Source organism: Haemorhous mexicanus, chromosome 2 (genome assembly GCF_027477595.1).
Source record: "Haemorhous mexicanus isolate bHaeMex1 chromosome 2, bHaeMex1.pri, whole genome shotgun sequence".
In the NCBI taxonomy this organism is placed as follows: Eukaryota; Metazoa; Chordata; class Aves; order Passeriformes; family Fringillidae; genus Haemorhous; species Haemorhous mexicanus.
In genome coordinates this window covers 4,007,368-4,021,857 of record NC_082342.1, presented here as the reverse complement: position 1 = coordinate 4,021,857, position 14,490 = coordinate 4,007,368, and the positions used below count along the sequence as shown (strand labels likewise).

The 14,490-nt window shown below is 37.3% G+C and overlaps 1 protein-coding gene across 1 annotated transcript in view; it reads right to left on the bottom strand.

Moving 5' to 3' along the window:
* The window catches only part of EPHA6 (EPH receptor A6), a 371,852-nt gene that overhangs the window by 178,346 nt on the left and 179,016 nt on the right, over positions 1–14,490 (bottom strand). Inside the window, exon 5 of the mRNA XM_059871825.1 lies at positions 7,892–8,227. Coding sequence (XP_059727808.1) covers positions 7,892–8,227 — 336 coding nt within the window. The remainder of the gene's footprint in view (positions 1–7,891; positions 8,228–14,490) is intronic.

The following is a 14,490-nucleotide window of genomic DNA, read 5'->3' as shown; positions in this document are numbered from 1 at the left end:
GGTTTTCAGGGAAGCCTCAAAAGAAGAGAAACAAAGAAAAACATGCATATTTAATATGCAAAAATCAGTTCTTACTGGAAACCAGACATTGCATGCTGGATGGAAATAAGATTTAGCAGATTATGAGTGTGGATTTTTTTCCCTTTTGCCCCTGGCCAAGAATGCATGCCCCAATCCTGACCCTTCTTGTCTCATCTCTAACAGATGAGGATTCAGACATAAATATGAAGCCTCACTTCAAATAGGTGTTTTTAAAATACCAGAAAGGGTATGTTTAAGCACAACATCCATTTCTAAATTGAATATTAGATGTGCATACCCTGGCTACTACAAACTCTCCAGAGGAGCAATCTTTATTATTCATTCATAGGAGCACAGCATAAATTTTACTACAGTAGGAAAACATTTAAATATGCAACACAGATATGAAGACAGCAAACAGATGTTTCTCATTGTCAGTCTGGGCAGAAAAAGGTAAAAGCATGTTATTAGGAATATATTGACACTAACAGAGCTGTAAAATAAACTTATAAAGCTTAGGAAACTACGTAAATTTGAGTCTGCTCTCATTCCAAAGTGCACAATTTAATGCCATTATTGTGTATAAATTAAAACTATTTCCAAAATGTGAGCCTTAGGCAAATGCATACAGAAGAGTTAAGAGTTGAGTGTAATGAAGAAACAACTTTTAGGAAGCAAATAATTCAGGCAAACTGTTGAAACATTTTTGCTTTAAAGACCCTGAACATTATCAGAATTGGTTTGTAATTTCCTGTGTCTTTCATTTTCAACACACTCCCCAAAGATTTGTGTCAATGTCATGAGAGGTATAAACATGGATTTTTTCAGACTGACCATTTATGATTAATATCTTCCTTTACCACACTTAACCAAAATCACTACTTTTACCAAGAATGCAACATAAGTCATAAATTCACTTATCATGCACTGGAAACACCAGAGTTTCCTTTGGATTTGTGCTGATCTTGTTTTATCTAGTTTGATTGCTGGTTTTGCTTTTTAATGAAATATCTTTCAGAAATGCTTAGGTAAACTTTGCAAACAGAAGGTTCTTGATGTAACTCTGAAGATTTTCCTGAGTTGGTCAATTAACATTTGCTGAAGAAGTTTCTAATTCACTAATTCAGTTCATATCTGAAATACCATGTTCCCTACCCTGAGCAGAATACTCAATGGTGATCCTTTCCACTTATCATTCATTGTGAGAGGTTCCAGATAACTGAAATGTGCTCAATTATCTTAACATGGTTCTTAGGCGAGCATAGAGATAGCACCAATGAGGTTATTTGACATGCTAGTTAAAATCACCAAAGTCAATAAATACACATTTCCTTCTTAGGGGTTTTATCATGTGCTGAATGCCCTTCACAGCTACTGACTACAACAGGAACAAACAAAATCAAGGCATATTTCTTATCTCAGTGCTGGGTGCCTGTCAATTTCTTTGTAATGACTATTTTACATATTTCTCCACAATTCCCTCTTTCACAAACAGAAATAAACTATTATTACTAATATAAAATTGCTGCAGCACTTGGGTGCTGCATTTTAGTGACTACAACTGAAATGAGAAATCTGCTGAAAATGCTTGTCATGGACATATTGCAATGAAAGAAACTATTACAGAAGCTGAAAGACCACACTGGTAAGTAAATTGTGGGAAAAATATATAGCATTGATTAACCTTTCCCCTTCTCATTCAAACTAGAATTTAATTTTATTCTCCTGATATTGTGCAAGTTAGAGAAATGTATCTGAAAATACACGCATTGGCTGTCTCACTTATGGCTAATTCTGGTGTATGAGAAATGAAAAATAAATGCAACCAGTTTGACTTTTGCTACCTCATTTAAGAAAAATGAGTGGCCACCCAAATTCTCCAGCAGAAAAAGAATATATCTGTTAAAAAACTTATAAGCATGAAAAAAGCCATTCAGGAAATAAATCAAGATTGTTTCAAAAGCCACTTCTTTCCTATGAATACTGTAGAGTAATTGGGCATATGAGCAAAAAAACATCAGCTACAAGTAGTGTGGCTGTACAGAGGTGACCAGCAGATGAAAATCTGTGATTAACAACAATGTTGACAAAGACCTTGGCTCTAAGCTCTTAATTCTGGCGGACCTCAACAAGTCTGAGAACTGAGATGCAGAATTTCTCTCTTGTGGTTTTCTTTCCAATTGAAAATGCTTACTTATATACACACTGCTATAAATATGCATACATATTCATGTCATAAACACACTGAATATTGTTTACATGATGCTGATTTCCTTTAAAAATATATTGTTTAAATGTATTATCATGCATCTTGAGCTTTTTTTAAAAATTGTACTCTTTGCTGTCTTCCCATCACCTTCAGTAGAGACATTTGCAGGCTGTCCCTAGTCAGTTACCAAGAAGTTGATATTTCTCTTCAAATTCTTCCCAAAAGTAGCATCAGCAATGCTGACAAGAGTGCAGTGTTGGGTGGAACTCTCAGTAAGCAAATGCCATAAAGTTCTTTTTTATTGTCATCTATGAAAATGTCATGTTCTTTCTTTCATGTGGGCTGGAGCTTTGGCAATGTCTGATGGAGGGTTTTGTTAATGTTTTATAACTGGCTTTTATTGTTTATGGATCTGCTATTCCAATAATCAGCCATTTAGAAGAGCTGTTCCTTTAGATTTACAAGCTAGTAGCACAAACAGTTTGGAAGATGGTTCAAAGGGGCTTCATCATGTGATTATGAAAAAAGAGTTTAAAGTCACAAATGACAATCTTGCCTGTAGAGATTTGAGACTCAGGGGGGAAAAAAGGAAAGTTGACTTTTGATTAGGGTGAATGTTGGATGCTGCTGTAGGAATCAATTTAGGATGAAGGAACAGGGAACTCCTCTGCCACGCTGGTGAGGATCCTAAAACTCTACTGTCACCAGCCACAAGGCTCAATCTTGATAAATTGTCCTGGTAGGGTTACTGAGACACAGAATGTCAGCCAGATGAGGCTCTTAACCACTTACACCATCTCCACAGTGATTATAATACTTCATGCCTTTAATTCATGGTGAAACAGTTGTGTTTATTCCTGGAAGGGAAACTGAAATCCTTCCAGGTATTCATCAATTCCCACAGCAATGAGTGATAAGAGGTTCCTCTTTCTACAGACTGTCTCCACTGAACTAAAAATATGTCTGAGGAAGCCACCTGTACTAGAAATATACCTTAACTTTGTTTGAAAAAGGAATTATATTAAACACTTCCAAACACTGGCAAGATTTTTACCATCAGATGAGGAAACATCATCTAGGATGTATCTGCCAACAGCTCACATAAAATAAGATGTATTGCACAACAGAATCCTGACAGATTTGCACTTTTGGGGTCTGACTGAAACTCTCAGCTGTCAACACTAGACAGACACAGAAAAATGAGACAAGTGTTTAATACAGTGATAGGGTGTGTGCCCTCAGACTGAAGCTGCTCATGCCTCAGATAGCAGCTGGTAGCAGTTCTTTGATGACACAGAGACCAGAGTCATCCACAAACCACAGAACTGAGCAAGGAGAAGACTCCAGTATGCAGTGGGAGAAAGGGAATTTCTGCAGAGTAAACATTCCACCATTTGGGATATGTCTCATACTCCCATTCCTTACAGTGTAAAGTTAAACCCCCCTCTGTTCTAAAGGAGTAGAATGTATGAATGCACAGTGAATGAAAGCATACATGGACTGTTATTTGGAAATAGGAACTTAAGTTCTGTTTTGCTTAATTATTCATTATTTACTACTTTAATTATGCATGAAAAACCTCCAGTACTTCAGGATTTTCTTTAAGCAATGCAGACACTATGGCATGCTAAGAAAGTTATATATTTAGATGTCTCTTCCTTCCATTAGTCATAAGAGAAACATAAATTACAACTCAGCATATAATTCTCTGCTTCTTCACACAATGATTTAAAGTTGATTGAGCACAATTACTTTGTACTCAGCATATTTACTGCTGTATAAAACTTTCTCGCTCTCATAAAGAAAAGGCATCCAGGCACTTTTCTGAACAATAGCATTGTTAAACATTTTTTGATGAGGCTTTTTGTGAAAACATGTTTTATCCTTCTGTTGTTTACAAATCACTTTAGCAGTGATTTGGCAAAGTGCTTTAATATGTACTAATGTTCCTCCTTGAGCAGGAAGTTTCCTTAAGTGCTTTTCTGAGCAGAATCCTGTTTATCTGTCCATTTATCTGAGTTTAAAGTGAGAATTTATTCTGGTATCTCAAAACACTTCCAAACAAAGCTACTGATGGGTGCATATAGATCACTTCCCTCATCTCTTCATCTGCAACATTTGTACTTCCTAACACAACCTGCCCTATCTTGGTTTGCCACACTGGCTGGACAAGACACAGCACATGCTGTGATTGTACAGGACCACAAATAAATACATATTTTCTTGGCCAGCCAGTCAACAGGCAGACTGAGTGGTCATTCAGCTGGTATCTAATACAGAAAGCAACTCTCAGGTAGCTGAACTTTGCTTTTCAACTTGCAGATCTAACCAAGGGCTTGGTGACTGAAGGGTCACTCTTCACAATTCTGTTGAATCTTTTTTGCTGTTATCACACTCATGTTGGCTAATGGGTTCATATTTTTTTGTGGGGCCTGACAGACAATGTGGCCACAGAAATTTTGTTTCCCAATGAAGCCAAAGGTAAAAAAAACAAACCCATTGATGTCAAACTTATGAGTCCTTGTATAAATTAAAGGAAAAGTCAGTCAATATTACCAAGTGAATTTTACGAAACTTACTCATATTAATGTCAGTAAGTTTTTTAGTATTTGATCAGGTCTGGTAATGCTTTAGACATCAAATTACAGAGAGGTTTGAGGGACAGAGTTTGCAAAGCCTTTTTCAAGTGTTACTTTCCTTCAGTCTGCTCCTTGTCACTGTTAAAGCTGAGTACCATGCTTAATCTTGTTGATACTTGCAACTGCATGAGGAGGCAGTTAAGATTTTAATATTAGTTGTGGTAAGGCTCTGTGCATAAGAATCAGTTTTAATCACTTCTGAATTAATTCACTTCTCCTGTCAGCAAATATTCCCCCTCTTTGATGCTCCCAGACTACTCTCTTCACTAATGTGGCAGAATACAATTCTTCAGTTTCTGTGAATGCCCACAGAACTCTTCACTGAATTACTTTTTTCAGCAACATTGTTCTCCAAAAAAAAGAGAAAAGAAAACCCCCTGAAGAACAAGCTAATAATTTTGCATGTTAAATGACAAATCTGTTAATTTCACACAAACCACTCAAAAGAAAAGGCCACTAGAGGGAAGTAAATCCAGTATGCTCAAAGAAAATAAAATTTAAAAAAAAACCCTATTCTAAATTATTGTAGCTAACAGAATGGTTTGGACTTATAACAGCAGAAGATTTTGGTCTGTATTCTTAACAAAGATATGACAACTGAATAAAACAATGTATTTATAAAGAGGTTTTGCACTTCATGCAATGTGCATACCAAAACCATTAAAACAGAATGTAGGAAAAGATTGCATATCGGATAAATATGTTCAGTGGGAAGAATTACTGCACACCTGTATCTTTCACATTAGACACATATCAAATGCAAAAAAATTGTTTTAAACCAATATCTTTGGACTTCTGATAAAGCTGTCCTTGCAAAAACAAACATATTTTTGTTGTAATGTTATATGTTTAATCTTGGATCTTCGTTTTCTATGAATATGTGCACAAACCTGCAGCATCATGCAATGACTACCACCCATTTCATCAGAATTAAGAGTATAAGGAAAGGCTACCAGCAGTGCGTTTATAATAAAATCTCTGCAATGTTCAGCTTGCTTTTCTGAGGCTGGATACCCTAGCTTTTTCTATATCCCTTCTTATTTATGACTAAAAGTAACTCAAAAAGATGTCCATTTTTCTCTCCATACTTTCCATCAACAAAAACTCTGTGAATTTTCTTCCACATTTCAAAGAACACTGCATTTCTTTCTTGTCCTTTTAAATATATAGTTACCATGCTTGTAGTTTTATACAACTACGCAGCCTCTAAGCCTACAGAAATTTTTTTTTTCTTTATAACTACACTTTATATATGACTCCATTTCATTTATTACACAGCTTTCTCACACAAAGCTATCTTTTTATATCCAGATAAACTGACAGATATTCTGAAAATCTGGCCTTAAATCCTTTGAAGCCTTTCCAATAGCATTTTCAGTAATGTAAGAATTATTAAAGGGAATGCAAACAGTCTAGAGTTTACTGTCAGTATGTCAAAAACTATCAAAGCATTGGTCTTTTCCCTGTTTTAAGTAAACCACAGAAAAAATCTATATCCTTAAACTAGGGACAGACTACAGCAAAAGAGATTATTTTTTAAAAGCCTACCACTTAAATACACATCACAAGGTGTGCTCACACAGGCGTTATCCACTTTAAAAATGAACTGTATTTCAGGTGACCTCCACCTGGACAAGCTTAGTGACTGCATTTAATACCATGGAGCAAAAGATCCAAAAGGAAGTTTACACAGGGGAAGTTTCTGGCACCTCACTTTACTTACCATGTATCAACATGATACATTGCCTCAGTGCTTCAGGCAATTTTCAATGCAAGACCTATATATCATTAGGCAACTTACATAATTAGCTCTTCTGTTGCCATCATGGACAGTGAGCAAGTGGGTTTTGTGCTTTTTCAAATCAATTTTCATGAATATTATTAGTATTACCATCACTGTCATTATTATCATCATCATCACAGCAAGCTGTTCATTTTTGTATGCCCAAAGGCAAACGAGTCATTACTTACTCATCGACAAAACTACTCGTCCCAGATACACAGGTAAGCAGATTTTTGCTAGGCTGATCAGTGAAAGAACCCAGGGCCTTCCCTACAAGTGGAACATAACAGGATGCTCCTGAACATTAGCACTTTTACTTAGCAGAAACATATCATCAAATGTGTTCTACTCCAAACAGCAGTTCTGCCAGCTCAGTTCCTGTTCTACATTAAACACTTCAGCTGCAGTTGCAATGTCACTGCACAGCAGGTGAAAAACATTTCTGGAACAAATGTCAGCAAGGGATAATTCTGAAATAACCTTCTTGTCTACAGTTACACAAGCCAGAAGAGAGAAGTGCTGTATGGATTGCATTGTTGCTAACCTATGATGCTGTTTCCTGGCACAGTAAGTATTTCTAAAGAAGAAAAAGTTGCAGAAATAAACAAAAAAAAAGTGAGCTCTTCTAGTTTCCCATGTTCCTCACAAAGATTCACCTCGGACACAAATTCAAACTGAAATGGGGGCAAGAAAAAGCTCAAAACAACAATGCAAAGTTTACAATTAAAGGAATAAAAAAGAATCTATTAGGATAGCTTGCCTGAGGAAATGGCTCATACAGGCGCAGAAGTATCTTACAGTGAGGTAAGCTCTGTTATCTGTGCTATGAAACACACATAGCAAGGAAAGTGAGCTCACTTTCACTCTGCCTTCAAATTGTGGAGCTGTAATGGATAACCTGTGGTGTTTTACTCCTGCAAAACTGAAGTTCCAAAAGCACCAGACAGACTCCAGAAGAACCACTAATACATCTGGTCTCAGATGCTAAAGCCTGCACATAATTTTAAACAGAAAGGTGTGGGTTTGTGCCCTGTGTAATGGGGTCAAGGGCCACCAGCCAAAAGCATTAAATGCCCTCATCAGCAGAAGCTGAACGTCCTCATGGAAGGCACTTAAAAGCCTTCAGCAATCTGCAAAACCCCCTAACCACTGACCCAGGCTTCCAAGAAACACAGGATCCCCCCAGCGAGCGCCCAGGTGGCAGGGACACGGCGACAGACCCGCAGCGCTGGCACTTACCATCTTGGTCTGTGGTGACCGTGATGGCAGTGAACTGCTTGGGGGAGAAGCTGAGCTCCGAGACGCCGTTGGTGGCCTCGATCTCGAAGGTGTAGTTGACGTGGGCCACGAAGTCGAGCACGGTGACGGAGGAGTTGGTGAGCCCCGTGTGCCGCGGGATGAAGCGGATGCCCCCGCCGCACATCTCGCACTGGCTGGCGTCCGAGCCGCACTTCTTGCACACCACGCTGTAGGTGAGATCCTTCCTCCCGCCCGTGTCACTCGGGGGGCTCCACTCCAGCATCAGAGCTGTCTCGTTGATGTTAAAAACCACATTCCTGGGAGCAGAAGGTGGCCCTGCAGAAAAGGAGGGGAAAGCCTGTTAAGCCAGTGTTATCTGCTGTGGAGAAAAAAATTGCCTGAAGGCAATTACTTGCAAATAAGAGCTACATTTCAGTGACAGATTCAATGTAAAAATTAAAAGTAGTCTACATCCAATCCTTGAAAAAAAATTGACAATAAATTGGTGACATCATAAAAAGCTGAATAATCAAAATAACTCAGAATGAATTCAGAAAGTCTGTCATTCACATTCTCTGAAAAATCCCTTCGCCCAGGATTTGTCTCCTGGGAAGCTGAGAAGTCTCAGAGAAAAAGCAAAACAGTTCTTATCTCATTTGCTTCTCCTGTGTTGTGCTCACGTGGAATGTGTTTGGAGATTGTTTACCAACAGGTGATTGTTTCATTGGATTCTGCTGTGAGTTGTTTTACTCATTGGCCAATCAGGGCCAAGCTGTGTTGGGACTCTGGAAAGAGTCACAAGTTTGCATTATTATCTTATTAGCATTCTGTAAGTATCCTTTCTGGATTCTTTAGTATAGTTTAGTTTAGTATTCTTTAATATCATATAATATTAAAAATAATAAATTAGCCTTCTGAGAACATGGAGTCAGATTCATCTTTCCTTCCTTTGTCTGGGGGCAACGCAAATACAATAAGAAAGAATTTAAGAAAACACAGAAATTACTTGGGAACATCAAACCTAGCCTACATAAACCAAGTTTTCAATAAATGGCTCTTGCTGCTGTGGGATACTGAGGGAGAGCTCTAACCACAATATTTATATCCCTATTTTATGTCTAGTAATGTAGGCTTTTCTGAGACTTAAACTCTTTGACATTTTGTAAGAGACAAATTGAGTAATAAAAAAATAACAGCTTTGGAATAAAGACAAGAGGTAAAATTGTTTGTATTAGTTTTGCACTGCCAGATATTTCTTTCTATCCTTCACTGCTTATCCCCAGGGATTTCCTTGCTGCTGTTCATTAACAGGGTTAGCTGGCAACAGGCCAAGACTATTAGGCATAAGAAACCATTTACAAGTTTTCTTTCTTTCCCACCTGGCATCTCATCAGCATCAGGATAACAGTGAAGACATCAACTTTTCAACTTAAAGGTCTAAAAGGATGATCAGAAAGCAGGAGAAAAAGTACTTTAAGGTTATGAGGAAGAATGCAAAGAAAACAAGCAGGTGCTAGAGCTGTCTGAGCACCGCCAGAGAACCACAAGTGATCCATTTCCAATTTCCCACTCATCACACAACAGTCATGGATAGTCCAACAGGTTTTAAGCTGCTTGCTGAGTTACTGTGTAGGATCACATGGAAATCATCTGAGGCTTTATATATATATATATGTAAAAATAAATACATAGTGTGATCTAGTGATTGCCCCTTGCACTGAGCACTGATGTGGCACCTTGAGTCCTGTGTCCAGTTCTGGGTCTCTCACATAAAGAAAGGCATTGAGGTGCTGGAGAATGTCCAGAGAAGGGCAATGGAGCTGAAGAAGAGTCTGGAGCACAAGTCTGATGAGGAGCAGCTGAGGGAGCTGGGGATATTCAGCCAGGGGAAAAGGAGGCTCAGGAATGACCCTACTGCTCTCCAAAACTCCCTGACAGGAGGGTGCAGCCAGAGGGGGGTTGGTCGCTTCTCTCAGACAATAAGTGACAGAAAAAGAGAAATGACCTCAAGCTGTGCCAGGGGAGAGCTTCAGGTTGGACATAAAGAAGAATTTCTTCACAGAAAGGGTAACCAGGCATTAGAATTTACTGCCCTCAGAGACAGTGAAACCAAATTCCCTGGAGGTGTTCAAGAAACCACAAGATGTGACATGTGGTGCTGTGGTCAGGCTTACGAGGTGGTGATTGATCCAAGGTTGATCTTGGTGGTCTTTTCAACCTTAATGATTCTATAATTCTATGATTCCATATCAGATTCCACAGTCTAACAGAAGAACTTTACCACCTAATTGTTTTTTTGATAGAAATTACTGAAGGGGTGACAGAAAGGTACAGATTGTCACAGGATATCTGAATCATCTCAATTTCTTATTGCATCTTCTTCCACTTAATATGTTTCAAGCAAGCATTTACAGATGTATGATTTTCAAAACCAATTTGGATGTAATCCCATAATAAAAATTATTATAAGAAACATGGACTTGGAAGAATGTGAGGCCTTATACTCCCAGTGTTGATGTATGTGAGATAACTATGGTAAACCCAACTGCTGACCTCTGGGATTTTTGGGCTGAATGAATAAGCATTATATTTCCTGCTCTCAATAAAATCACAGTGCTTCACCAATGGTTAGCAGAACCTGGAAAACTTTCAGCTTGCTTTGCAGCTTTTGATGATTTATAAAACTGCCAACAGGGTTTAGGATTAAAGTTTTGATTGAGACACTGGTAAAATTTTGAGTAAGTTTTTCCTTATTTCAGAGGTTCTTAAGCAGACTGAAAGGCTACAAGAAACATTTGCAAATGACACCAGCTAATTTTTACACAGAGTTTAACACTCATAATTTTTAAGTGATGCCTTTTATTTATTTACGTGGCATAAGCATGGGTATAAAACCTGGAATGCTTGTAAATAAAGAAGTTGCTATTGTGTGGGAGCACTAATGTGAATAATAAACATTAAGCTTTTCTGTGAACTGTAATTCAGCCACTTTTTCATTTCTGGTATTTACCTGCAACTTGTAATAAGAGAGTAATTAACATTGCCCTGAAATAAATCATAAATTATGAGTCACCTGCTGGATTTCAAGCACTTGATATTCAAAATAGATGGAAGTGTTACACTGTTTTGCATTTTTTTAGTGGATAAGAAAGTTTGAGATCTTTTGAATGGATGAGCATTTAATAATACATTTATCTGTCCAGATTTTATGGCTAATGGATCACTAATATTCCCACAAAATACCTATAACAGTTCTAGCTACTCTAGAAAATAGTCCTGAGATCGGAAAAGGCTAAAACCAGCACACATTACTACAGCTTCAGTTCTTATATGTTCAGATGACAGGAATAATTATGTTTCCTCTAAAACCATGCTGTGAGAATTAAATAATGACGGGATCTTAACAAATTCCCACTGTTAAAACCATGGAGGAGTTTTAGAAATATGGAGGATGAGCTGTAATCACACTTCCATATGTGCATAACTTTGAGTAGCTGAGTAATCCCCTTGAAATAATTGGTAATATTAATGCACGTAAAACTAAGCAGCTGTGTAATTGCTTGAAGGATTGGAGCCAGTGCTCTAAAACTGGCTTAAATTTAATCTTACATAAACTACAGATAGTAGCCTTCTGAGAACATGGAGTCAGATTCATCTTTCAACAGGTCATCATAGTTCAAGTTTTTTTGATATTATTTCATCTATTTTGGCAGGCTCAAACAGAAATGAATATGAATCTGGGCAATAGGAGAGTTTTTTCTGGCTTTGTGGATTTTGATTTTCTATCAGATTTTCCTTGTACTATATGGAATAGCATCTGTAGAAGAACCAATACAGCAAATAAAATACTTTTTAAAAAAGATATTTTTTCATTTGTACTAGAGAGTGAAGGTTCTTATGGTCATGGTTTGTGACTTATTTCTCAGTTGTAAGAAAAATCACATATTATTGTCCATTCACATTTCAGTGAAAAGGAAAACTATCAATTATGTTAGAGGTGTCTTAAAGTATATGAGTGTCCTCTTGCAAATGCAGGAAAAACCCACAAACACACTTCATACTCAAGGCCCCTCATGCCAATTTGCATGAGGATTAAATAGCTTTTTAATTGCTGTTAAATTATGCCAGTTAAACTATGATTTCATGCAAATATTAAGCTGTAATGACATGCAGTGAATCATTTACTAAGATTTAGAACTTGGAACAAAGAGAGACAATTAATTGTAATCCTCAGATTCAGCTAAATTATGTGTCACTGGGCTTTTATGAATGTGGCCTGATTGCTTTGTTATCATTTATAAATTATACAAAGATTATTTGGCACATTGGAAAAAGCTGGCAGCAATAACCCTTCTGCAGACATCTGTATGCAAAGCTCTCAGGGTTTTCCTTATATTGATTTTTAAGAAAAACAAGTATATTGGTGAAAATAAAGGATCCTTTCCTCACAGTGAAATTCATGACTTTGAGTTTTGTGAGAAAGAATAAAATACAGTTCAGATGGATGAGCATTATAAAAACATGCAGCTCTTCTGCTGAGATGGAACTCAGCCAGAGTGTGAGTAATGGCTTTTGCTTCATTTACAAATTACAATGAGGAAGTATTTTGACACTTGCTGTGGAGGAGACTGGGTGGATGTCTTATGGTGAAGCAGGTCTGCTCTGAAAGCAACAGAGCTGAGTTTGTGCCTCATGCAGTGCTTTGCACCTCATCTCCTTTTATGTATTCTCTTCCTCTCTGAAGGCAAAGTGCATCTTCCTGTTTATGGAAGGAAGAGGAGTAAACCCAGCACTGCAGAAGTCTGGTGAGGGCAATGCAGTATTTTACACACTTCAGAGTGAAGACTATCTGGAAAATAAATTGTTACTGTTTAAGTAAGAACTGTCCATTATACACTATTGGACTCTTAGAATTTTATGTCATTTGACTTCTGAAGTTACAGCAGAAGGGCAAAGATTAACCATCACCTTAGGATACTCAGAATCAGCATCTGGCTGTGCCCCTTGAGTTCATAATTGTGTTTTGATATCTATACATGTGGCATAGATAAATAGTGTCACTTGATGTAGAATTACATTTTTCCCATGTCAACTATTCTTTTCCTGTGAGGCAGGCAGGAGGAATGGAAGCCAGTGACTGCAAACCAATATCCCAAGTCTGAGCATGATGTTAAATTGCAAAAAAGTGTGTATGTATGTAACAATAGAGGCAGTAAAGTCTTCAAGTGTATTGCCTGATTTTTTTGCTGAAATTCAGTGTTGACTTAAAAATACAGGTTATACTTTGTGGCAGAAGTTATTGAACAGAGCATAAGTTTGTCAGGTTCAAATTGTTTAAGCATAACATTAAAAGAGAGGAATTCAGACAACTCAGACAACCAACATAAGCCTGCCTGACCTTGAAAAGATGGATCAATTCATCCAATTACTTTATAGTGGGAAATGTTAGACTTTATGTACAGAGTAATCAGACAGGGGATTAGATATGATGCTATTTGTTGCTCACAGTGTATACAGAGATTTCTGATAGAGTACTTGCATATGGCAAAGAAATACAATAAGAAGGAAGAGTAGCAGTGAGAGATTGATAAGAAGTGTAAGTCAAATGAAAAGAGCCTAGGAGAAGGAGATTAATGATATATTCTAATGTAATTTTCATTTCTCTTACTGAAATTAGATTTCTATTATGGTGTTCCGCAAAGTGAACACTCTCCTCTACGAAATGCAGCTACATAAAGTAAAAATGGGAGCTGTACAATTTTGTAAAAGCACACAGTACTTTCACAGAATTAATCAAAGTGGATTTGAAGCTCATCTAGAAGGAAGTGGATGCCTGTCTTAAATCAAGGTGATTTTTTTCCATAATGCTATATATGCAAGTTTCTCAGTACTGAAGAAGAGCTCTGGAGTGAGGAATACTGCCTAACCCCATACTGCCTAACCCTACACAGAAATTAAAAGAGAAAAGAAAGGATCTATCTTAAGCATGTTACCTTGCAGGACATGGGGGAGCAAATAAAATGGGCATCAATAAATTCAGTTAAAATGTTTGAACATGAAGACATTTGTAAGGGGAATCAACTGATCATTCTGTGTTTAATTTAGGAATATCTCTCCCTTCAAAGAGCCCAAGAAAAATGTCTGTTTCTTTTGTCATGTCTCATATGTCAAGAAAGAAATGTGAAAATGAATATGGAAAATGCAGATCTTTCCCAAAGGGGGTTATATAAAAATGGCATTTCATTTCTGCACAGCATTTTCTGTCTATTTAGTCAAAGTTCCTAACTTTCTAAAAACTTTTTGAATCCTTTTTTTAATAGTAAAAACATGACAGTTTGGAAGGACAATCTAAATTCCACTCATATCTGTATCTTTGTTTATTAAATTTAAATTTTCCACATCTGCACAGATCCACCAAAAGCAGTGAGACTGTATTTATGACAGAAACATAATTTTAATAACTGAGATACTAGTTTGAAAGCAGTGGGGCTAAAGATATCACTTAGGGAATAATTTGGCCTGAAGACTGTCTACTGCTGCTGATGTGCAAGGTAAGAACACAGTCTGCCTGTCAAGAGCTTTGGTGCCATTAGCAGAGC